Raw genomic sequence first — 22254 nt, forward strand, 5'->3', positions numbered from 1 at the left:
TGTTCTTAGGTGAAGAAGTAAGTTGTGCATTTGGGTGGTGTGAGTAGTGAACAGATTAGTCGAAGGAGATTTTGCAGAAAACACAAGCCCGAGAGGAGGTCAAAAGCGAACCGCCTTCCTGGCTGACGCTTCTCAAGACAGGCACAAAGGTGTGGTCCAGAGCCTGCCCCGCCCCGTATCTGGGCGGAAGCTGAGGTTTGCCGGAAGTTGTGAAGCGGCAGTCTGTGCGGCGGCGCGGTGAGATCGAAATGGCGACCGAGGGAGATGTGGAGCTGGAGTTAGAGACCGAGACCAGCGGCCCCGAGCGGCCTCCCGAGAAGCCACGGAAGCATGACAGTGGTGCTGCTGACCTGGAGCGGGTCACTGACTATGCGGAGGAGAAGGAGATTCAGAGTTCGAATCTGGAGACGGTGAGGTTGACTGGAAACTTGTATGAGGGGCTTGAGTATGGGGTAGGGGTGAGTTGAGGCTGACCCGTTTGCTGCCTATCAGAAGCTCCGGGAGGGCAGATCGCGATAGTGGGAGTAGGCAGTAGGGTGGGGATAAGCGACAACACTCACCCAGACTGCGGTTTGCTTAAGAATTTGATGGAGATTGGGCCCAAATGCATCTCAAGTGCACAGAATTAAGCGTAGTCCTTTGGTCCCGAGAACACTCGTCATTATGAATACTTGAGGAACCACGTGGTTTTTATTTTTGGTAATGTTTTAGATACGAAATTTTTGACCGCACGGTGGTAAGTAACTAGATTCGTGTTTCCTACAGGCTATGTCGGTCATTGGTGACAGACGGTCCAGGGAGCAAAAGGCAAAACAGGAGCGGTAAGTTTAAAGCACACCGCCAGCGCTGCGGGTCCTCATTCTCCAGGAAAAAGTTTTTAACCAATTCCCGCAGATCTAGGGTTTACAACTTTGTTGTTAGCGAGTTTTTAGGGGAAGGAAAGCCTGGATACCTTACTGTAAAGCCTCCACGGGGAGGATTGGGCACGTTTACTTGCTATTTCCAGTCAACCCTGTTCCACCCATTTGCAATGTGTAGTTGGTAGTGTTCCTTCTGGCAGAAGTAGAGAATGAAGACAGATGTGTGTGTGTGTGTGTGTGTGTGTGTGTGTGTGTGTGTGTGTGTGTGTGTGTATAACACACGTGTATATTCACAGGGAGAAGGAACTGGCGAAGGTCACGATCAAGAAGGAAGATCTGGAGTTGATAGTAAGTAGTAATGCTTTTATGGATGCTCAAGAGAAGCCCTACCTAATTTGGGCTCCTAACAAGTGGAGCCAGAAATTAGTTGACACATACATACCCGAGGGGAGGCTTCGGTGACATGACTTACCCTTTTCTTGCAGATGACAGAGATGGAGATTTCTCGAGCAGCAGCAGAAAGAAGCTTGCGTGAACACATGGGCAATGTTGTGGAGGCTCTTATTGCCCTAACCAACTGATAATGTGCGTTTTCAGACATTCTGGGCTGATTTACTGAAATAAAGTGTTTTGTTATGCTGTTTTTTTTTTTTTTTAAACCTCAGATCAAATGCATTATATATTTTATTTTGTTGTCAGTTTCTATGTTTGGACTTCATGAAAGTGTATGAGCAATCAATATAAAGAAGTACCTAATGTTCAAATACAGGCTCTATTTTTATTACACTTTGTGTGTGTGTGTGTGTGTGTGTGTGTGTGTGTGTGTGTGTGTGTGTGTGGCTGGGCACTCTCCTGCCACAGTGCTTGTGCTTGACATCAGATGACAATTCTACTTCCATCATGTAGGAATTGAATTCAAGTGCCCTTTTCCACAAAGCCTTTCACCCATCCTAAATAACAGATTCTAGGTGGTATGCTAGTCTTATTCATCTGACTAGCTAGCTCTTGGCAATATAGAGTACATTTGGATCCTCTGCAAAAGATCCAACTACATGTGCTTCTAAGATAGCTTGTAAATTTTATTTTTCAGATATGTTCTTCCTGTGTAGCCCAGTTTGTTTTCAAACTCAGATCCCTGCACTAACACCACTTGAGAGCTGCAATTTCAGTCACCCTTCCCAACTCTGTAGGCTAGCTCATGAATACCAAAAGACTAGCTCCTACTGGGGTCTTTTAAGTTACCAACCCCATTCATAGGCTACTGGAGTAAAAATTTAGGTTCTAGAGATGGAATTATAGATCATAGAAATGATGGGTCAGAGCTGGAGAGATGGCTTAGTAAATACCTGCCCCAAAAGCACAAGGAATCTGAGTTTGGAACTCTAGTACTGTACACCCCCCAAGAAGCCCAGGGGTGACTGAGTGGTGGTGGCACACACCTTTAATCCCAACAATTGAGAGGCAGAGGCAAGTGGATCTCCACAAGTCTAGGCCAGCCTGGTTTACTGGGGAAGTTCGAGGACAGCCAAGGCTACCCAGAGAGACCTTGTCTCTAAAAATAAAACACCACCACCAAGAACAATAAAAAGCCCAAAAGTGGTGATATGATCCTGTAACCCCAGCATTGGGGGTTGTGCTGAGACAGGCGAATCCCCACAACTCATTGGCCACTCGGCCTAATCAGGATCTTGTGGCTCTTTAAGACCATGTCCCAAAACACAAAGGTAGAGAGTGACTGACATTACATTTATACCTACTTTGTTGCCATGGGATTGTGAGATGTAGTTGAAGCTGGACTGGAACTTGTGACATTTCTGCTTCTGTGTATTGTGTGTGCCACTATCTGGCTCAGTGCTCATCTTTATTATTTCTCAGTAATTACTTTTAGTTTTATGTAGGATATAATTTGTAAAAATAGCAATTTGTCAATAGCCTATGAATGGGTCCTGTAGGGGTTATTTTAATGACATGAAAAGAAACTTTTTTTTTTGGTGGTTGCTGAGAATAAGACCTGAGGCCCTTAACCATTCTAGGGCAAGTACTCTACTAATGAACCATACTTCTAACTTGGGGGTTATTTTTTTGAGATGGAGTTTCATTGTTATTGTCCAGGCTTGTCCTCTCAAGTAGTTGGGACTATAGATGAGTACCACCTGGCCCAGTCTTTAGACTTTTTAATTATGTGTTTATCTGCAAATGAGTGCAGGTGCTGTCAAAGGCCAGAGGCTTCAGATCTTCCCTGGAGCTAGAGTTACAGGCAGTTGTGAGTTGCCTCATTGGGTGTTGGAAACAGAACTCAGGTCTTCTAGAAGAATAAGAAGTGCCCTTAACCACTGAGTCACCTCTTTACCCTCTTCTCATTTTTTATGTAATCAAGGAAAGTCATTCAGCTGATGAAACTGCATTCTGTGCCTGGTGGTTACACAGTAAATATTACATGGGCAAGTGGACTTAACTCTAGTATTAACAGCTGTGGGCTGCTACTCAGAACATTAGTTCTCTCCATCTTACACATAAGCTGGATAGGGAAGATTAGTAGGAACTGGACTCAGTGAGTCATGTTCTATATTATGTCATTGTTCTAAACAATGCTACAACATAGAGAACAAGGACAACTAAATACATCTGAATTTACTTGTAGAATAGATTTGAGTGCTACTTATTGTCCAGTATCTGAGTTTGTTTCTGAGATCAAAGGATGATCAAAATATGAATTGGCAAGAGCTGGGCATATGCAAGGTCCTAGACTTAGTTCCTAGTGTGGTGGTGGCAGGGTATAAATGTTTTAAGCTTGGTGATTCATGCCTGTAATCCAGCCACTTGAGAGGCTGAGGCAAAAGAATCTTAAATTCATTACATTCTCTCTCTCTCTTTTTTTTTTGAGACAGGGTAACTCTGGAACTGACTTTCAGCTCAAGAGATCTGCTAGCCTACCTGCCTTGTTCCCTGAGTACTAAGAATATAGGCATGTACTATGCCTAACTTTTTTTTCATTACATCTTGTGTGCACACAAATACATACCTTCCATGGTGCATGCATGGAAGACAGACGACATTTGCTGGTTGCCACACTGGGTTTTCTACCAGTGAAACATCTTACAGGCCCAGGATCTCAAGTTCAAGGCCTGTCCGAGTAGTTTAGTGAGACCCTTTTTTTTTTTTTTGGTTTCTCTGTGTAGCTTTGTGCCTTTCCTGGAACTCGCTTTGGAGACCAGGCTAGCCTCGAACTCACAGAGATCCGCCTGGCTCTGCCTCCCGAGTGCTAGGATTAAAGTTGTGCACCACCACCGACCGGAATGTGAGACTCTTTTAAAACACACACACACACACACACACACACACACACACACACACACACACACACACACACACACACACACGGATGAGGGATACAGCAAAATGACAGAACACTTGGCTAGCATACACTAGGCCCTTGATTCAAACTCTACTATGGAGGAGAAAAAAGACCTTTGCCCATTTCCCTGCTATATTTTGTTCATTTACTTTTTAACCCCTAAGCCATCTCTCCAGCCCCCATTTACTTTTTTTTTTTTAATTTTTTTTATTTTTGAGACAGAGTCTGATATAGTTCAGGTAAGCCCTGAATTATAGTTTAGGATGACTGAACTATTTTTTTTTTTCCTTCAAGATAGGGTTTCTCTGTGTAGCCCTGTCTGTTCTGGAACTCAGTCTGTAGACCAGGCTGGTTTCAAACTCAGAGATCTATCCTTGCCTTTGGAGTACTGAGATTAAAGGCATGCACCACCATGCCCTGCTTGGATGACTGAACTCTTGATTTCACTGTGTGTGTGTATGTCACCATGCCTAGTTCTATTTTAGTTATTAGATTTTTTTTTCTTTTCTTTTTGAGAACATTATGTAGCTCTGGCTGGCCTTGTAGAAGAGATCTGTATGGGTCTCTACCTTTGAGTGCTGGGATTAAAGGCATGGGCCACCATACTTAGCCTCTTTTAAGTGGCTTAAGAGTTGTCAGATTAGGGGGAGGGGATGGGAGGAGAGGATGGAGGGGAAACTGGTTGGTATGTAAAATAAAGAAGAAAAAAAGGAGTTGTCAGATCATACATTTTGTTTCCAATATTATGGTAAAAATATTACTGGTGTGTGGTTCTCTCTCTCTCTCTCTCTCTCTCTCTCTCTCTCTCTCTCTCTCTCTCACATACACACATACACACACACACACACACACACACACACACACACACACACACACACACAGATCAAAAAGAATGTTTACTTAGAAAAGTAGATTCAACACCCCAAATGCAAAAAACAGGTTGGATTGAGCTTAGATTTCCTGATATCCTACTTCTAACCCTAAGGTAGAAGTAATGCACCATCCACTCACATGCCCATACATCTGATCCAGGCTAAGGTGCTGGAAAAATAAGCTCAAAACAGTCCCAAGTCAATATGGGAAGCCATGGTAGAGAAACCTAAGATTTCTCAGAAATAGTTTTAAGTGGGAAGCCTCTAATCTACCTGGTTAGTGCTTTTCTGTAGGTTTCTCAGTATGAGTCCAAACCTCTTACAAAGCACCTTCAAACACAAGTTATGGCAGTAAGTCCAGAAGGCTCTATACAAGAACTATGTAAATAATAGTTAATGAAAATTGAGGACCAGCTCCCCTTGTGTCCCACAGTTGGAATAAGCAGTTGAAGCCTAGGTGGTTTTCCTCTTCTTAGCAGATGGTCGCTCAAATACATCCCGTACCCCAGCTGCCTTTTGTTTAAAGAACTTTGTGTTCTGGGCACTCTCTTGGCCCCATGCAGAGTCAAAGGAAGTGGTATCTTGATCCACAAGGTGGGTGTACTTGGTACGACCAGACCGTCCAAAATTCTTGACCTGAAAGAAGGACGGATGATTACAACACCAAACAGACATCCCACGCTCAGCTCCCAGTCTGTTTTCTGTTCCCGAGAACTCCCATACCTGCATGACTTTTGGAAGAATGGTTTTGTTGAAATGGTCCTCAAGAGTAGGTGCACTAAAATCTCTCTTGTAGACCTCTTCATCCTCATCCTGTGGAAAAGAATCTTATCAGTCTGTGGTTTTTACTTTCCACATATGCAAACCACAAGTTTATTAAACATAACAGAGGAAGCAAAGTAGTAGTGAGCCTTTCTTTAAGAGATGGCATCTGTGTGGGGAGACAGTGTTTCCACAAACTGTTATGCTTACTAAAAGTCTGTTCTGTTCCCTGCATTCGCTATGCATTTCATGCAGCTTTAGCTCTGTAAGCCTCCTAAATCTCCAATCCTTTTGTATGTGCACCTTTACTTGGACATTGTATTAGAACCGGAAATATAATGAGTAAAAATCATTCCTACTGTTCCCAGGTCAGATTCCTTTCCTGATTTTAATTTTTTTTTTATAAGTAGGAACATCATTCTCTCAATTATCTTTAAAATTTGAGTATCTCCTGTTTATTCATTTATTACATCCTATGAACTATTCACTTGGGCTGTAGAATCCTTTTTAATTATTATTATTATTATTATTATTATTATTATTATTATTATTATTTATTTTTATTTCATGTGCACTGGTGTTTTGCCTGCATGTCTGGTTCCCTGGAACTGGAGTTATACAGTTGTGAGCTGCCATGTGGATGCTGGGAATTGAACCCAGGTCCTCTGGAAGAGCAGTCAGTGCTCTTAAAAGCTGAGCCATCTCTCCAGTCCCTCTTTTCTTAAAAAACTTAAAAAAAATTATTTTATGTGTATGAGTGCATGTATATATGTCTGTGTACCATGTGTGTGCCTGGTATCTGTTGAGCTCAGAAGAGGGTGTGGGACCCCCTGGAACTAGAATTACACTTGAGTTGAGAAGGGCCATGTGGATTGTGGATGCTAGGAATCAAACGTGGCTCCTCTGGAAGAGCAGCCAGTGTTGAACCACTGAGCCCATCTCTCTAGCCCCTGCATTGTAGAAGCCACCACATTAATGTTTCTAAAACATGTGTCATTGATTCTCTTCTTTTTCCTGGATTTTTCCAAGATAGGGCATTGTTGTTCTATGGTCCATTCTCACTTGGAATGTGTGTTCTTTCTACAGGCACCTGGAGTGCTGATTACAGGTGTGTGCCACCAATGCTAGTCTTCTGTGCTCTTTTTTCTTTTTCTTTCTTAAAATTTTTATTTATTTATTTATTCATTCATTCATTCATTCATTCATTCATTCATTCATTCATTCATTTATTTATTTTTGCTTAAAGGCAGGATCTTTTGCCTGATGTGGTTGTGCATGCCTTAAATCCCAATAGAGGCAAAGGTAGAGGCAGGTGGATCTCTAGTTGTTCAAGAGTGGCCTGGTCCATATAGCAAGTTCAAAGTTAGCCAGTTATACAGTGAGATCCTATCTCAAAAGAAAAGAAAAGAAAAGAAAGGAGGGAGGGAGGGAGGCAGGGAGGGAGAGAGGGAGGGAGGGAAGAGAAGAGAAAAAGAAAGGAAGGAAGGAAGAAAGGGAGGACCTCATGTAGCCTCGGGTTTGGTGGAACCTGATATATGACCTTGGACTCCCGATTCTGTTTTCTGCCTTCTAAGTGCTGGGATTACAGGTATGCTCCACCTTGTCTGGAAAAATCTTTTCTTCGTGGTGCTAGGGATCAAATATTTGTGCAGTCTATACAAGTGCTCTGCCAATCAACTGTAATCTAGTTCCACACTCCCTTTCAATCTCCTAGGACACGTACCATCTGCCTTTTCAAAGTCTTTACAGTACCTTCACACTGCTGTTAGCTGCACATGATTCTCTAGTTGTATCCTAAGCAGGCCTGGAAGCTGCTATCTTTCTGCCTTGGTTCACTGAGTAGCTGAGGTTATAAACAGGCACCACTGGATTTAGGTAGCCTCTAACTCTTGATCCTCCAAGACCTGGAACTGTAACATAGCTTGAACATTGTTTTCCTTCAATGTAAATGTAGCACAATTTAATAGGGTTTTGTTTGTTTGAGACAGGGTCTCACTATGTAGCTCTGGTTGTCCTACAACTCACTGTGTAGACCAGGCTGGCCTCAAACTCAGAGATCCACCTGCTTCTGCCTCCCAAGTGCTGGGATTAAAAGCATTCACCACCATGCCTGGCCTAGCTTAACAGTTTTTGAATTATTACTTTTCTCTTTCCAAAAATCATTTAATCTCACAAGTTATTTAATTTTACTCTTTATCCCAATGAGGAGACTGTGGTTTTCTTCTTCTTCTTTTTTTTTTCACAGCAGGGCCTTGCACTTACTAGGCAAGCGTTCTACCACTGAGCTAAATCCCCAATCTCGGAGAGTGTGGTTTTCATATAAAATAAATTCATTTGGCTATGAAATGATTTCTTTTCTTTTTTTTTTTGAAATGTGTAGCCCAGGATGGCCTCAAACTTGTGATCCTCCTGCCTCCACCTCCTTCAGCAAATCCTACCAGTGTACGCCACCACAACTGGCTATGAAATAATTTCTAGGGGGTTCGAGAACCTAATTAGTGGAGTATATAGATCATAGCCTCATTTCTCATCATCTCTTTCTGAGCTGCCCCCCCCCCCCCCTTTTTTTGATTTTTGGTTTTTCGAGACAGAGTTCCTCTGTGTAGTCCTGGCTGTCCTGGAGACCAGGCTGGCCTCAAACTCAGAGATCCTCCTGCCTCTGCCTCCTGAGTGCTGGGATTAAAGGCATGCACCACCACTGCCCAGCCCATCTTATGTACTTAATGATACTTCTTTTTGAGTAACTTAATGGCCTGGTTTAATGTGCAGGTGACAATGTCATGTCACAATGTGAAAATGTTGGACATGCCTGGTAGTTATCCCTATTGCCCAGTTTTGTGATTCCCCTTACACTTACCATGAAGAAGGCACCCCGGTGATAATACTTTTGTAAAAACTTGTATTTGCCCTTAACAGCTTTGTTGGTAATGACTTTGCCATTTGCCCGAAGTTCAGCCCGCCTTTCTTCCTCAGTTAGGTTTCGCATGCGTTCAATTTCTGCTTTCTCCTTTTCAAGCCTATCGAGAGAGCAAAAGTATTAGTATTTTCCAAATTCAGAAAGCCCAAATACCTGAAGATAATGGTTCCATCTTCTTTCAGCCATTATTCACCTTTTCACACTTCATTCATTCACTCACTCATTCATTCACAGCAGGTCTGCTATATAGTTGGCCTGGAACTTTCAAAATCATGCCTCATCTCCCAAATGCTAGTACTATAGACAGACCCATGCTGCTACACCCAGCTACATCTCTAGTTCTGATTACTGCTTGTTAGAAGTATCAGGAGTCCAATAAACAAAAACATGAGTTTGTCTTCATTATTGTGTTTGCCAGAACAGGACTGTAAACGTCCCAAAGTAGATTCTAGCCTTTCTGAGGTTCAGACATATTGTTAATGCTTGATTTTACAACCCCAATTCTGTCTTTCCCTCAAATACCTTAGCCTTTAAAACAAAATTAGAATAAATTAAAAATAACTAGCAAGACTTTGCTCATAATCCTTCATAAGCATACTGTAATCCATAATCACATGTCACAAATTATGGATTAACAATATTAAGTATAGTGGGTTTTAAATCTTATTCTGGGGAGAAAGGGAGGTCATATCTTCTTTCTCAGAAAAATACACGTGTATATATAATTTTAACATTAAAATCTAAAAGGAAGGTTGGAGGTGTGACTTGGTGGTACAATGCTTACATAGGGTACGTGAAGCCTGATTCCTATCTCTAGTGCCATAGAAACTGGGCATTAGGCCACATGCTTATAACCAGCACTCAGGAGGCAGTCAAAGGAGCAGAAGCTCAAGGTCACCATTAACTACATACAACACTGTCTTAAAAAACAGAAAAATAACGTCAAAGAATAACTCAACTGTAGCTACAGGGACGTGATGCCTACCCCCTGCTCTGGGTTCCACAGGCACCAACACTTACACAGATACATATCTACACACATCCACACACATATACACATAATTAAAAAATCTCATGCTGGAGAGATAGCTCAGCGGTTAAGAGCATTTGACCTGAGTTCAATACCCAGTATTTAACCTGGGTCCTGAGTTCAATACCCATTATTTCACATAGTAGTTCACAACTATCTGTAATAGCATCTGATGCCTTCTTCTGGTGTACACGAAGACAGAGCATTCATGCACATAAAATACGTAAATAAATCTTAAAAAACAAAAACAAACAAACAAAAAAAACCCCTCAAGTCTGGCATGATGGTGCACACCTTTAAGCCTAGCACTAGGAGGCAGAGACAAGTGGATCTCTTTGAGTTTGAGGCAGTTTGGACTACATAGTGAGTTCTAGGTCAGCAGTTCTAGGTCAGCCGAGGACCCTGCCTCGAAGTAAAAAACAAAAACCAAAAAGCCCTGTATAAGAACATCAGAAACTACAAAATAAAGACAGTTATGCAGTGGTGGCTTTGCAGTTCAGAAATGAACTTGCTTTTCAACTTGCCGCTCTGCACTCTTAGAGGTAGAATCTGCTTCTCTGCCCCTTTCTCCTGGGCTGCCCTGTGGCTGCATCTGAATCATAAAAATAGTACAGAAGTGACATATGAGCTCTGGAACCTACACCTCAGGAGACCTTGCCAGTTTCCACCCTGCCTGGAGGTGCAGGACTAAGAAATGAGGCATCTAGCCTGAACGCCAGCACCGGTTGTCAGACGCCAAAGAAGGGCTTCTGGACCTTCTGGCCCCGTCAGTCCTCCAGGCGGAGACATCATCGTACAGGTGAGGCCACTGAGACTGTGAGAGGAAGTGCTTGGTCAACCCCACAGCTGAGAAAAACACAGTACTGTTGTTTCAAGCGACTCCATTCTGAGTCACAACAGGAGAACAGAGTGATATTTGTTCACAGACAAACCAGTGCCATTTGAGGCTTCAATGGCCTTCCCATTACTCACGCTTCTCGGTCTTCTCTGTCCCTCTTGATTCTTTTGAGCTCTCGGACTTTCCATGCCTCGTACTCCTCCTCATCATTTTCGTCATCAGTATTGAGTGCGTCCAGTGCGGCGAGAGACCGCTTGTTCTCCTCCAGCTCTTTCTTGGTCTCTTCTTCTACAATCTGGATAAGGCGAAAACAATGCAGCTACCGAACCCCACCTCCCTGTAACCTGACTGCCGGGACCCTGCACTCAGTCCGCCCCTCACCTTTAGTGTGTACTTGCGCCGCTCCTCAGCCATGCGCTTTGCTTCCTGCTCCAGCTCCTTCTGTTTCAGTGCCTCAGCTTCTCGCTCTTGAACTGTCACCCGGTCCTTCCTGTATCACAGAGGACTATTAACCGCCCAAAGTCCGTAGAGTGGACCTGTGTCCCTCTGTCTAGTCCAAATCAGACAAAGCCCAAACTAGGAAGTATCTCAGCTCTATTTCTTCCCCCAATACCAAGACTGAGCAAGACTTTAGTGTGTGCAAGACATGTTATATTCCTGGTCTTTTAGAACTTTCCTTAAATTTAAAATTTTTTTCATTTTTATTTCACTTTTTTGAGACAAAGTCTTGCTACACAGCCCTGACCATCCTGGAACTCCCTGTGTAGACCAGGGAGGCCTGGAACTCAAGAGATCCACCTGCCTCTGCCTCCTGAGCACAGGCATTAAAGATGCAGCACTATCATGCCCAGTTCTTTTTTTAATACCTATAAAGGCTAGAAGAGGGGTACTGGATGCTCTGGAACTGGAGTTACAGATAGTTATTAGTTACCATGTGGGTGTTGGGAATTGAACCTGGGTGCTCCGGAAGACAACTAACTAGAGATCTTAACTGCTAAGCCATCTTTCTAAGCACCTTGTTTGTTTGACAAGACTTTTATGGATTGCTAGTTAGCCTCAAACTCATGGCAATCCTCCAGCCTCAGCCTCCCAGAATGTTAGGATTAAAAAACGATTACCACAATGCCTAGCTAGGTAAGTTGTCTACCAACTGAGCTGTTATCTCTAGCCCTAAATATAGCCTGATTTCTTTCCCCTCTCCTGGTAATGGGATTTGAATCCTGGATTTGGTACACGAGGCAAAGGCTCTACTACTTAGCCATAGCCTCTGCTCTTTTCTTTTTCTTTTATTATTATTATCACAAAAAGTAAATAAACCTTCAAGGCCAGCCTGGTCTATGTAGTTGAGTTCCAGGACAGCCAGGACTACATAGAGAAACCCTGTCTCAACCTCCCCCACCCCCCAACAAAATCTTTTAAAAATTTCATGTGTTTGGATATCTTGCCTACATGTATGTCTGTATACGGAGTGCATGCCTGGTACCCACGGAGGCCAGAAGAGGGCATTGAATTCCACGAAGCTGGAGTCGGCTCTTGGGTGTTGAAGCCAGGTCTTTTGGAAGAGCGGCAAGAACTGTCAGTCTCTGAGCCATCTCTCCATATCTCTACGCTGAGTGCATTGTGTATGAGTGTATGATATGTGTACTTGATGGCGAAGACCAGAGGGCAACTTCTGGGAATCGGTTCTCTTCTCACCATATGGAGATGAAACTTAGGCATCAGCCTTGGTATCAAGTACCTTTACCCACTGAACCACTGCTTTTATTTGACACAAGATGGCACTATATTGTCCAACCTGGCCTTGAACTTGATCCTCTTCTCTCAGCCTCTTGAACAGTTGGGACTAGAGGGTTGTGTCACCAGTTCACTCTAGGTCTTTTTGTTGTTTTGAGACACGATCTCATATAGCCCACACAGGCCTCACACAGGCATTTTACTGAGCCATCTTCTCATCCACCAAGGCAGGCCTTGAACTTTGTTATGTACTCAGGCTGGCCCTGAACACTGGATGGTTAATAGTATTTCTTTTCTTTCTTTTTTTTTTTGGTTTTTCGAGACAGGGTTTCTCGGTGTAGCTTTGCGCCTTTCCTGGAACTCACTTAGTAGCCCAGGCTGGCCTCGAACTCACCGAGATCTGCCTGCCTCTGCCTCCCGAGAGCTGGGATTAAAGGTGTGTGCCACCACCGCCCGGCTGGTTAATAGTATTTCTATCTACCACTTCTCAAATATGTGGATTACTGGTGTGTGCAACAGTGTCTAGCTTCATCTCAGGACTTTACAGCACCAAAATTCCCTTAATCATTGATAACTGACTATTTAACAAGGATCCTGCTGGGTTGACTATAAATAGTAGGATTCCTAAACACTAGGAAAGAAAGAGAAATTTGCTTTATAAGCTTAATTTTGTGTTTAAAACATGATTTTTCCTGGCAATGTGTTAAAGCACTTTCCTAGCATATGCATGGGTTTCATCTCTAGTATCACTAAAACAAAACAAAACAAAACAAAAAACCTCAACAAAAATTGATTAGCAAGGCACATGTTTGTAAGCCCTGCACTTAGGATGCTGAGGCAAGAGGACCACAAGTCTGAGACCAGTCTAGACCTCATAGTGAATTTCAGGCCACCTTAGGCTGCACAGCAAGAGCATCTCAAAGCACCAACACACACACTCAGATTACCATTATGCTGTGGTTTTTTTGAACTGTAAACCCCAAGATTATGTTATTTAAATCAACCACAGGTCAAGAGTTGGAAGAAGCAACCAGCTGACTGGAAGTGACCAGAGAGAGAGAGAGAGAGAGAGAGAGAGAGAGAGAGAGAGAGAGAGAGAGAGAGAGAGACAGAGACAGAGAGAGAGAGAGACAGAGAGGCGCACAGGAAGCAGAAGGGAGGGACATCCACTTGGAGGACTGTTTGTTTCCGATGGGATAGGAGAAAGCAGAGGAAGAAGCAGCTGGGTGCTTTCTCTGCCTCTCTGCGTTAGCAGGTTTTCACCTAAGCATCTGTCTCCCGAGTCTTCACTGATAAAACAGAACGACAGAGACTCAGTTAAAAACAAATCCTTTAGTCAGATCTGCTAACATCCCGCTACTTCTCAGCATCTTTGCTACAGGGCTAGGGCACTGGGAAGAAGACTTCCACTGCAGGAAAATGTGGGATACAGAGCCTTTTATTGTCAGACCTAGAACTTAACCATGTGGATTCTGTCCTGGTTTGACTGTTTTTCCCCCTTCCTCTGCTGGGGATAGAACCTAGGCCCTTGTGTATACTAAGCAAGCATTTATCATTGACTGATATCCCTAGTCTCTTTTGAGAATTAGAGGGTTTTCTTAAATTGTCCATGTTTGTCTTGAACTAACAAATTTTGTAGCTTAGGCTGGCCTTGAACTAGCAATCCTCCTACCTCAGCCTACTGAGGAGCTGGGAATCCAGGCCTGGCAGACACTTACTTTCTAATGAAGACAGGCTTAAGTCGAGGCTCCATCTCCTCTTCACTGTCTGTGTACTCCTCATACTCAGACTCTGACTCCGACTCCTCCCCAGAGCGTCCTTCATCTTCCACTTCCATCACTTCCAGCTCTTCATTTTTCCTCTCCTGTGCTCGCTGACGCATCATGCCACGGCGCCGCTCTATTTCCTATCAAGGCATATATTTTAGCCAGTTATTCAAATGGCCTGTGCTCCAAGCCTGTGTTGTTGGTGCTGAGGACTGAACTCAGGGCTTTGTGTACACGATATCCAAGTCCTACTACTGAACCCCTTGTATAGCTTTGGTTTTTGTCTTCAACAGGTTCAAGAAACTCTGACATGAGTAAGCATAATTCAGCATGATTTCATTTTCAGTCTTATCCCCAATAAACAGGAATCACAATCAGAGTTCAGCTAAAAGTAGCAAATCTTGTGCCTTTATAGCCTCAACAAATGAGCACTGGTCCCAACTTTTTCTTGTACCCTGGGAGGAAGAATCCCATGTCTTTCTTCTTACCTCCTCATCAATTTCCTCCTCCTCCTCCTCTTCGCTGCTATCTTCCCGTTCCAGGCGCCAAGCATCCCCTTCTACTTCTGAGTCGCTTTCTCCCACCACGTCAGGCTCCACTATTTTCCGGTGTCGAGCCAGTCTGAAAAGTAGAATTCCAAGTGTATACTATCAGTATCCAAAAGATAAGGGACCACCAACTACATCTGCTCGGCTGCGGTGCCCTGAAATTGCATTTGCTTTTCTCCCTTTCCCTCTCTCCAAGAGTTTTACTCTTTAGCCCAGGCTGACCTGCAACCTGCTATGTAGTTAAAATATGGCTATCCTTCCGCTTTGGCCTCTCTAGTGCTGGAATAACAGGCATGAGTCACCACACAGAGCAATATTGAATTTTTTTTCTCCCTGTGTAGTCCTGGCTGACCTCAAACTTGATCTGTAGACCAGGCTGGCCTTGAACTTAGATCTGCCTGCCTAATATTGAAGTCTTAAGATAGAAAAACTAAAGTTCTGATTCAAGAAACTGAAACAGTTAACAGTAAGAATGTCTGAAAAAGTCATAAGGAATCATACTGCTGTTTATCTAAAGTTAGATATAACACATATAAGTCTATGTGTATATACATACATACATAATTTAAATAAAAATTTCCTACCTCGGTTGACTACCTCGGTTGACAACATTTCCCTCCTCAAGAGCCACAGACTATCCAATAAAAAAGCCCTAATACCAGGCATGAGAAGCCGCCTTTCAAATTGTTGGTCAGGGGGTCTAAAGGACTCCCAACATTATAGGCCATCACTGTTGCTCTTGGTAGCCTGCCAGAGCTTGAAGGCAAGTGACTATTGCCTAAGACGCCATGCACTTTGGACACAGGGTATCGAGAATCCAAGCTGTATCTGATCTGGACGCCCCCTTCCTGAGGACTAGTTTTCAGGGTACCAGAAGGCACCATGCAAGTTTCCAAAGGGAGGGAGGCAACCAAAAGCCCTCCCCAGCTGTGGCACCTCTGAGCTACAATAACTACCAGCATGGCATGGCACCCTTATGGGTGCAGTAATGACGCACCGATCTTGGTGGTAACCAAGAGCTCTCTAATTGGACTTAAGACTTGTTTAGCAAGAGGGAAACATGCCTGGTATTGGAAACCTGGCCAACTACCCACAGCTACTGAGACCAGGGATGCTGTGGGATGTTCTGTATGGCAAATGTGTTGCTAATTAGTCAATAAATAAATCACTGATTGGTCAGTGGCCAGGCAGGAAGTATAGGCGAGACTAACAGAGAGGAGAATTGAGAGAACAGGAAGCTGGGTGAGAGAGACACTGCCAGCTGCCACGATGACAAACAGCATGTGAAGATGCCGGTAAGCCACGAGCCATGTGGCAAGGTATAGATTAATAGAAATGGATTAATTTAAGCTGTAAGAACAGTTAGCAAGAAGCCTGGCACGGCCATACAGTTTGTAACCAATATAAGTCTCTATGTTTACTTGGTCGCATCTGAGAGGCTGTGGGACTGGCAGGTGAGGGAGATTTGTCCTGTCGGCCAGGCAGGAAAACTCTAGCTACACAGGGATTTTGGAGGAGGACCTATAACTGCCACTTTACGAAACCAGCTTAATTCCTACTGCATTCTAAATATTTATACTTAGATCTTTTTTGCAACGGAAGAAAACCATTACAGAAAACCACAACCAATCAAAATTCAAAGAACAAGTGATCATGTGGTACCCAGTCCCAATTAATAATTTCTAAAACATAACTCCTGCACCTGAGGCTTGGGGAACATCACAGAAGAGAGGGCAGAAAGATTTTAAGAGCCAGACAACCAGTGTTGAAAGTGTATGTCCTAGAAAATTCAGGGAAGCTATAGACCCATGAATTCTTAGCTATATGGCTGCCTAAAAAAGACCTGAACAAGGACTAAACCAATAGACACACTAACTTAGAAGGTGGAAGCCTCATAGGGCCCCAGCCCCATTCAAAGACCTTCAGGCAACTAAGGAATGCTGAGAGTAGAAGAAACAGGTTTCCCCAGGGAAAAGTCCCTGCCTCCAGTTGGTTATATACTATACTATACCAATGGCCCTGAATATACACACAAGTAACATTATAGAGACTGAGCAGGTTGAATTTATATTTAGGTAGGTGTGTGTATGTGAATCAACAGCTTAAGAAAAAGAGGGCAGCTGGCAGGTGGTGGCGCATGCCTTTAATCCCAGTACTTGGGAGGTAGAGGCAGAAGTTCGAGGTCAGCCTAGTCTACACAGGGAGTTCCAGGACAGCCAGGGATACACACAGAGAAAAACAACAACAAGAAAGAAAGAAAAAGAGGCCATGAATTTGAGACAGTGAAGGGAGTGCTGGAGAGAGGTTGGGGGCAATGATGTAATTATATTTTAATTTCAAAAAAATTTAAGAATTATACATATAACCCAACAAACTACAACAGAATATCAGAGCATAGTAAAGCTGGGCCTAAAACATTGGTTTAGGCAGTATCTTGGGGCACACTAAGGACCTTTTAAATGACAAGTAGCTCACAGTTTTATTAGGTCATATTACATTCTTCTCAGCAGCATAGTATTTTTGTGAAACTGGGATTGGTGGCTGCTGTGATAAAAGGCAATTAAACATGAAAGTTGATAGGAACAGGCTGACTCCAAGGTCTGAGAAGTTGGCAGTATCCAATAGTTTCTAGTGAGTTACTAGTAAGTAACTGGTTTTGTTAAGAATGAAATAAAACATTTTTTTCTCTTGTAGGCATACAATTTTCAAGTGGTTTAGTTGTTAGGACATAAATACTTAAGTTACTTGGATCTATCTATTTAATAAAATAAATGGCTAGGCATGGTAGTATATGCTCAGCACTTTGGAGGTGAAGGCAGGAGGCTCAGAAGCTGATGACATATTGAATTCAAGGCCAGCCTGGGCCACATAAGATTCTTAAAAACCCAAAGGCAAATACACAAACAAATGAGCAAATAAATAACTGGAACTGTTTTGACTCATGTTGTCTGTGAAAAATTTTTATTTAAAAATTTTAAATTTCATTTTTATTATTGTGAGTGTTCATGATGTATCAGAGATAAGAGACACAGATAGAGACAGATAGTTTAAGAATGAATGCATTTATATATGCACCACAGCATGTTTGTGGAAATCAGAGGACAAATTTTGGGAGTCTGTTTCAGGATGATGGAACTCAGGTTGTCAGGCCTACATGACAAACAACTGTACACACTGAGACACTCTGCCATGCCCCCAAATTGAAACATTATAAACTGTGAAGTTCAGGATATCTTGCCTGCTCTGATTTCTAACTGGGAGTTTCTCTTTCCAACACGAGCCCACATACCACACCATGTCTTTCCTCCTACTTGTCATTTTTACTTACTGGTCATTAGAACAAGTAGAAGAGCAAGGTGTGGTGGCTCACACCTGTCATGTCAGTACTGAGGAGACAGACAAGAGGATCACTGCCAACCTAGGTCATTCTGGGCTACAACACAACAAGAAACAACTGTATGTCAGGGTGGTGGTATCACTCGCCTTTAATCCCAGGACTTGGGAGGCAGAAGCAGGCAAATCTCTGAGTTCAGGGCCAGTCTCATCTATAGAGTGAGTTCCAGGATGGTCAGGGCTACACAGAAAAACCTTGTTTTGAAAAACCAAAAAAATACACCAAACCAAACAAAAAACTATATGAATAAAATCAGTTTCTCAAATTTTATGACATAATTTTATAGTAAAAAGACTTCCTGCCACAGACCAACAAATGCTGTTTTCTATTATCTTTTTTTTTGTTTATTTGTTTGTTTTCTATTATCTTTAGAAGCTAATTAGTCATTAGGCCTACAAGTACAGAGCTGTTTCCTGACGCTGCCATTTCCTGGCTATATAACTTTGGTCATGCCACTTCCCTAACCCTTTGCTGTCTTAGTTCCTCACCTGTAATACAGGTATAGCAGTACCAATCTTTTTTTTTTTTTTAAAGATTTATTTATTTATTATGTATATAGTTTTCCATCTGCACATATCCCTGCAGGCCAGAAGAGGGCACCAGATCTCATTACAGATGGTTGTGAGCCACCATGTGGTTGCTGGGAATTGAACTCAGGACCTTTGGAAGAGCAAGCAGTGCTCTCAACCTCTGAGCCATCTCTCCAGCCCAGTAGTACCAATCTTATAAGATGTTCTGCAGATTGTAAGAATTAGCAAATGTAACTTATTTGGAACAGTATAGATGGCACACAGTAAGCACAAGCATTGGCTATCATCTCCATGAGAGGTCTCAGTTCAGGAAAACATAACTTAGTCATTACCTCTCTTCCACATCTTCACTAATGCGGTTCTGTAAACGCCGAAGTCGGGGGTCACTGGATGAATCCTCTTCCTGCTCCTCAGGTTCTGCTTCTTGTTCCTTAGCTTTCTTAATGAATTGAAATTCTTCATCCTCTTCATCTGAGGACTCCATAGGGGCATAATCTGGTCTCTTTCCAGACACATAACGTTTTACCTTCACTTTTTCCATTGAAATCTCACCTGAACAAGAAAGGTAATTTATGTTTCAGTAACCTCTTTCCCAATTCCCTTCAACTCTTGGCCTTTGGAGATAGAACCCTGAGTTCCCAATGGACCAGAGTCTAAAGAGGATACGACAGCTATTATCCAACTACATATTCATCTTTCAGTGCTTTCCTATAAAGACTATGTCTTGAGAAGGCATTTCATGAATACCAACATCAAGACATCAAGAGGTACCCTGGGGACAATGAAGCAGGGGACTGTGAGCAGTGAAACGGCATAAAAATCCCCCTACAAATTCAAGCTTTGTCATCTCAGCTCTCAATGGTGACCTGAATGAGAATGTCCCCCACAAGCTCAGATGTTTGGACCCCTGGTTCCCAGTTGGTGGTGCTATTTGAGCAGGTTTAGGAGGAGTAGCCTTGTTAGAGGAAGTATGTCACGAGGGGTGAGCTTTGAGGTTCCAAAGTCATGCACCAGTCCTACAGCAGTGCCTGTGTATTCGCACGCTCTCTCTCTCTCTCTCTCTGTCTGCTTTGTGCTTGCAGTTCAAGGTATGAGGCCTCAGCTTTCTGTTTCTGCTGCCATGCCTTGCTCTGCCTCCATGAACTCTAATCCTCTAAAATCATAAGCCCAAATAAACTCTTTTATAAATTGCCTTGGTCATGTGATTTATCACAACAACAGAAAAGTAACAAATGCACTCTTATTAAACAAATTCTTAGTAACAGTGCCCAGCACATTAGCAAGAGTAATTTAAGTGGCAACATAAAACTAAAATATCACTCACACACATTGTGTGTGTGTGTGTTTTGTTGTTGTTGTTTTGGGAGAAAGGGTTTCTCTGTGTAGCCCTGGCTGTCCTGGAACCCACTCTGTAGACCAGGCTGGCCTCAAACTCACAGAGATCCGCCTGCCTCTGCATTCCGAGTGCTGGATCAAAGGCATGCGCCACTACTGCCCAGCTCACTCACACATTTTTTTTTTTAAAAGACCTCTCTGAGATTTTTTCGTGTGTGTGAGTGGTGTATGCACATGTATGCAGATGCAGAGGGGATAGAAGTTGACTCAGGAGCCTTTATCATTTTCCACCTTATTTGTAAATCAAAATTTAAAAAGATTTATTATGTGTATGACTGTTTTGGAAGCATGTATAAATGCATGTTACGAAGTCAGAAGAGGGCTTCAGATTCCATGGAATAAGAGCTATGGATGACTGAGCCACACAGTCCTCTGTAAGAGCAACAAGTACTCTTAAACACTGAGCCAATCTCCAGCCCAAACATCTTTTTTTCAGAGACAGGGTTTCTCTATGCAGACTTGGCTAATGTGGAACTGGGTAAGTAGACCAGGCTTGCCTCAAACTTACAGAGATCTGTCTGCCTCTGCCTACTGAATGTTGTGCTTAAAAGTGTGTGATATCACACTCAGCCTTTTTTTTTTTTCTGAAACAGTCTCTCACTGAACTTGATGTTTGCTGTTTCAGCTACATTAGCTGGCCATCAAGCCTAAAAGACCCTCCCTCTCTTCTCTTCTCACTACAAAGGGTTATAAGCTTGTGTTGCTTTTACATGGATGCTAGGGGTCTGAACTCTGGCACAGTAAGCAAAGCTATCTCCCTAGCTCCTCCCGCTGAGATGTTATGATAGCCTTTACAACATAGCAATATTCTTTTTTTTTCCTTTTCTTTTTTTCTCGGAACTGAGGATTAAACCCAGGGCCTTGCGCTAACAAGCGCTCTACCACTGAACTAAATCCCCGAACCCCCCCCCTTTTTTTTTTTTTTTTTCCGTGACAAGGGTTTCTATGTGTAGCTTTGCGCCTTTCCTGGAACTCACTTGGTAGCCCAGGCTGGCCTCGAACTCACAGAGATCAGCCTGGCTCTGCCTCTGGAGTGCTGGGATTAAAGGCGTGTGCCACCACCGCCTGGCTCATAACAATATTCTAATTTTATCAATTTCTACCTTCTTTTCCTCTAGCTCTTATGCTGAGCCAGATATCTCTTCTAAAACACAAACAAGTTGGAGCTGAAGGGATAGATGGCTCAGCAGCTAAGAGTACCTGCTGCTCATGCAGGGGACCTGGATTCATTTCCCAGCATCTACATGCAGTCTGTAACAGTTGGATACTCCAGTTCCAGGGGATCCTATGCTCTCTTCTGGCCTCTCTGAGTACTGAATCCACATGGTGGCATACATACACGCAAGCAAAACATTCATACACATAAAAATAAACAAAACAATTCCAGAGACTAGAAAGAGAATGAAAACAAATCAAATTATTTCATAACATGAGGAAACCCTTATCATCAAACTGGGCAAATCAAAGGTAGCTTTGGATATACACACAAAGACCTCTGCTCGCGTTTTCCTTATATTTTTGTCATTGTTTTGGTTGTTGAGTTTAGCCTTTAACGGCTGAACCATCTCTGTAGCCCTATTTTTAACGATGCTGTGTGTGGATATGTGCGGGCGCCGGCAGAGGCCAGAGGTGTCAGATCTCCCTGGATTTGGGGTTACGGGTGGTTGTTGAGTCGCCTGATGTGGGTGCTGGCAACTGAACTCGGGTCGTCTGGAAAAGCAGAATGTGCTCTTAACCGCTGAGCCAGCCACCTCTCCAGCCTCCTTTACTTTTTACTTTGAGAGAGGACCTCACTAAGTCGACCCACATCCTCCAATCTCTAGGCTACATGCCGGGGTGAGAATTTAGGTGGGACAGAGGAAGAAACTGAGGTTAAGTCTTCAGGGTCATCAGGGCTGATATGGCCGACCTGAGGCAGGTTTGAGGGATACTGAGGCTGAAAGAGTAAGATCAGCCTGGAGGGGAGGGGGGCCAGTACCTTTCTCATTGCGAACTGGGACGGCCCCAGCCGTAGACTGAATGGGCGGCTGCTTCATGAGTGCGTTCGGGACCGACATGGTGATGGCTGCGGTGAAGATCCCCAAAATTTGATGAAATCCCGGCAACGAAGTCCAAGGAACACAACACCGTTTTCCAACTAGCTCCGCCAGACACTGCTGCGCGACTGACAGAAACGACTTCCGGCAGAGCTAGAAGAACCGGAAATACACAAGCAGAGGATTGTGGGATTTGGGAGGAACGCTGAGCGCGGGA

General features: G+C 43.3%; 2 protein-coding genes across 2 annotated transcripts; one reads left to right on the top strand and one right to left on the bottom strand.

Moving 5' to 3' along the window:
- Window positions 1-136: 136 nt before the first annotated feature.
- Window positions 137-1503, top strand: Hypk (huntingtin interacting protein K). The gene is made up of 4 exons (XM_052722800.1): window positions 137-410; window positions 766-821; window positions 1157-1208; window positions 1346-1503. Exons 1-4 carry the CDS (start codon window positions 249-251, stop codon window positions 1439-1441), a joined length of 366 nt encoding a protein of 121 aa, XP_052578760.1. The 5' UTR covers window positions 137-248; the 3' UTR covers window positions 1442-1503.
- Window positions 1504-5098: 3595 nt separating this feature from the next.
- Mfap1 (microfibril associated protein 1) lies at window positions 5099-22180 on the bottom strand. The gene is made up of 9 exons (XM_052722796.1): window positions 21980-22180; window positions 18939-19158; window positions 14623-14755; window positions 14087-14274; window positions 11016-11124; window positions 10769-10929; window positions 8707-8866; window positions 5811-5900; window positions 5099-5723 (listed from the first exon to the last, which is right to left on the bottom strand). The coding sequence occupies exons 1-9, from the start codon at window positions 22056-22058 to the stop codon at window positions 5541-5543; spliced, it is 1323 nt and encodes a 440-aa protein (XP_052578756.1). The 5' UTR covers window positions 22059-22180; the 3' UTR covers window positions 5099-5540.
- Window positions 22181-22254: the final 74 nt, after the last annotated feature.

Source organism: Peromyscus californicus, unplaced genomic scaffold, assembly GCF_007827085.1.
Source record: "Peromyscus californicus insignis strain IS unplaced genomic scaffold, ASM782708v3 Scaffold_7__1_contigs__length_154581171, whole genome shotgun sequence".
Lineage (NCBI taxonomy): Eukaryota > Metazoa > Chordata > Mammalia > Rodentia > Cricetidae > Peromyscus > Peromyscus californicus.

Coding starts and splice junctions, on each gene's coding strand:
- Hypk (XM_052722800.1), top strand. CDS start 249: ATGGCGACCGAGGGAGATGTGGAGCTGGAGTTAGAGACCGAGACCAGC. Junction 411..765: donor AGAGTTCGAATCTGGAGACG/GTGAGGTTGACT, acceptor TGTTTCCTACAG/GCTATGTCGGTCATTGGTGA. Junction 822..1,156: donor CAAAAGGCAAAACAGGAGCG/GTAAGTTTAAAG, acceptor GTATATTCACAG/GGAGAAGGAACTGGCGAAGG.
- Mfap1 (XM_052722796.1), bottom strand. CDS start 22,058: ATGTCGGTCCCGAACGCACTCATGAAGCAGCCGCCCATTCAGTCTACG. Junction 19,159..21,979: donor CCCAGTTCGCAATGAGAAAG/GTACTGGCCCCC, acceptor TTTCTTGTTCAG/GTGAGATTTCAATGGAAAAA. Junction 14,756..18,938: donor AGTGAAGATGTGGAAGAGAG/GTAATGACTAAG, acceptor TCTACTTTTCAG/ACTGGCTCGACACCGGAAAA.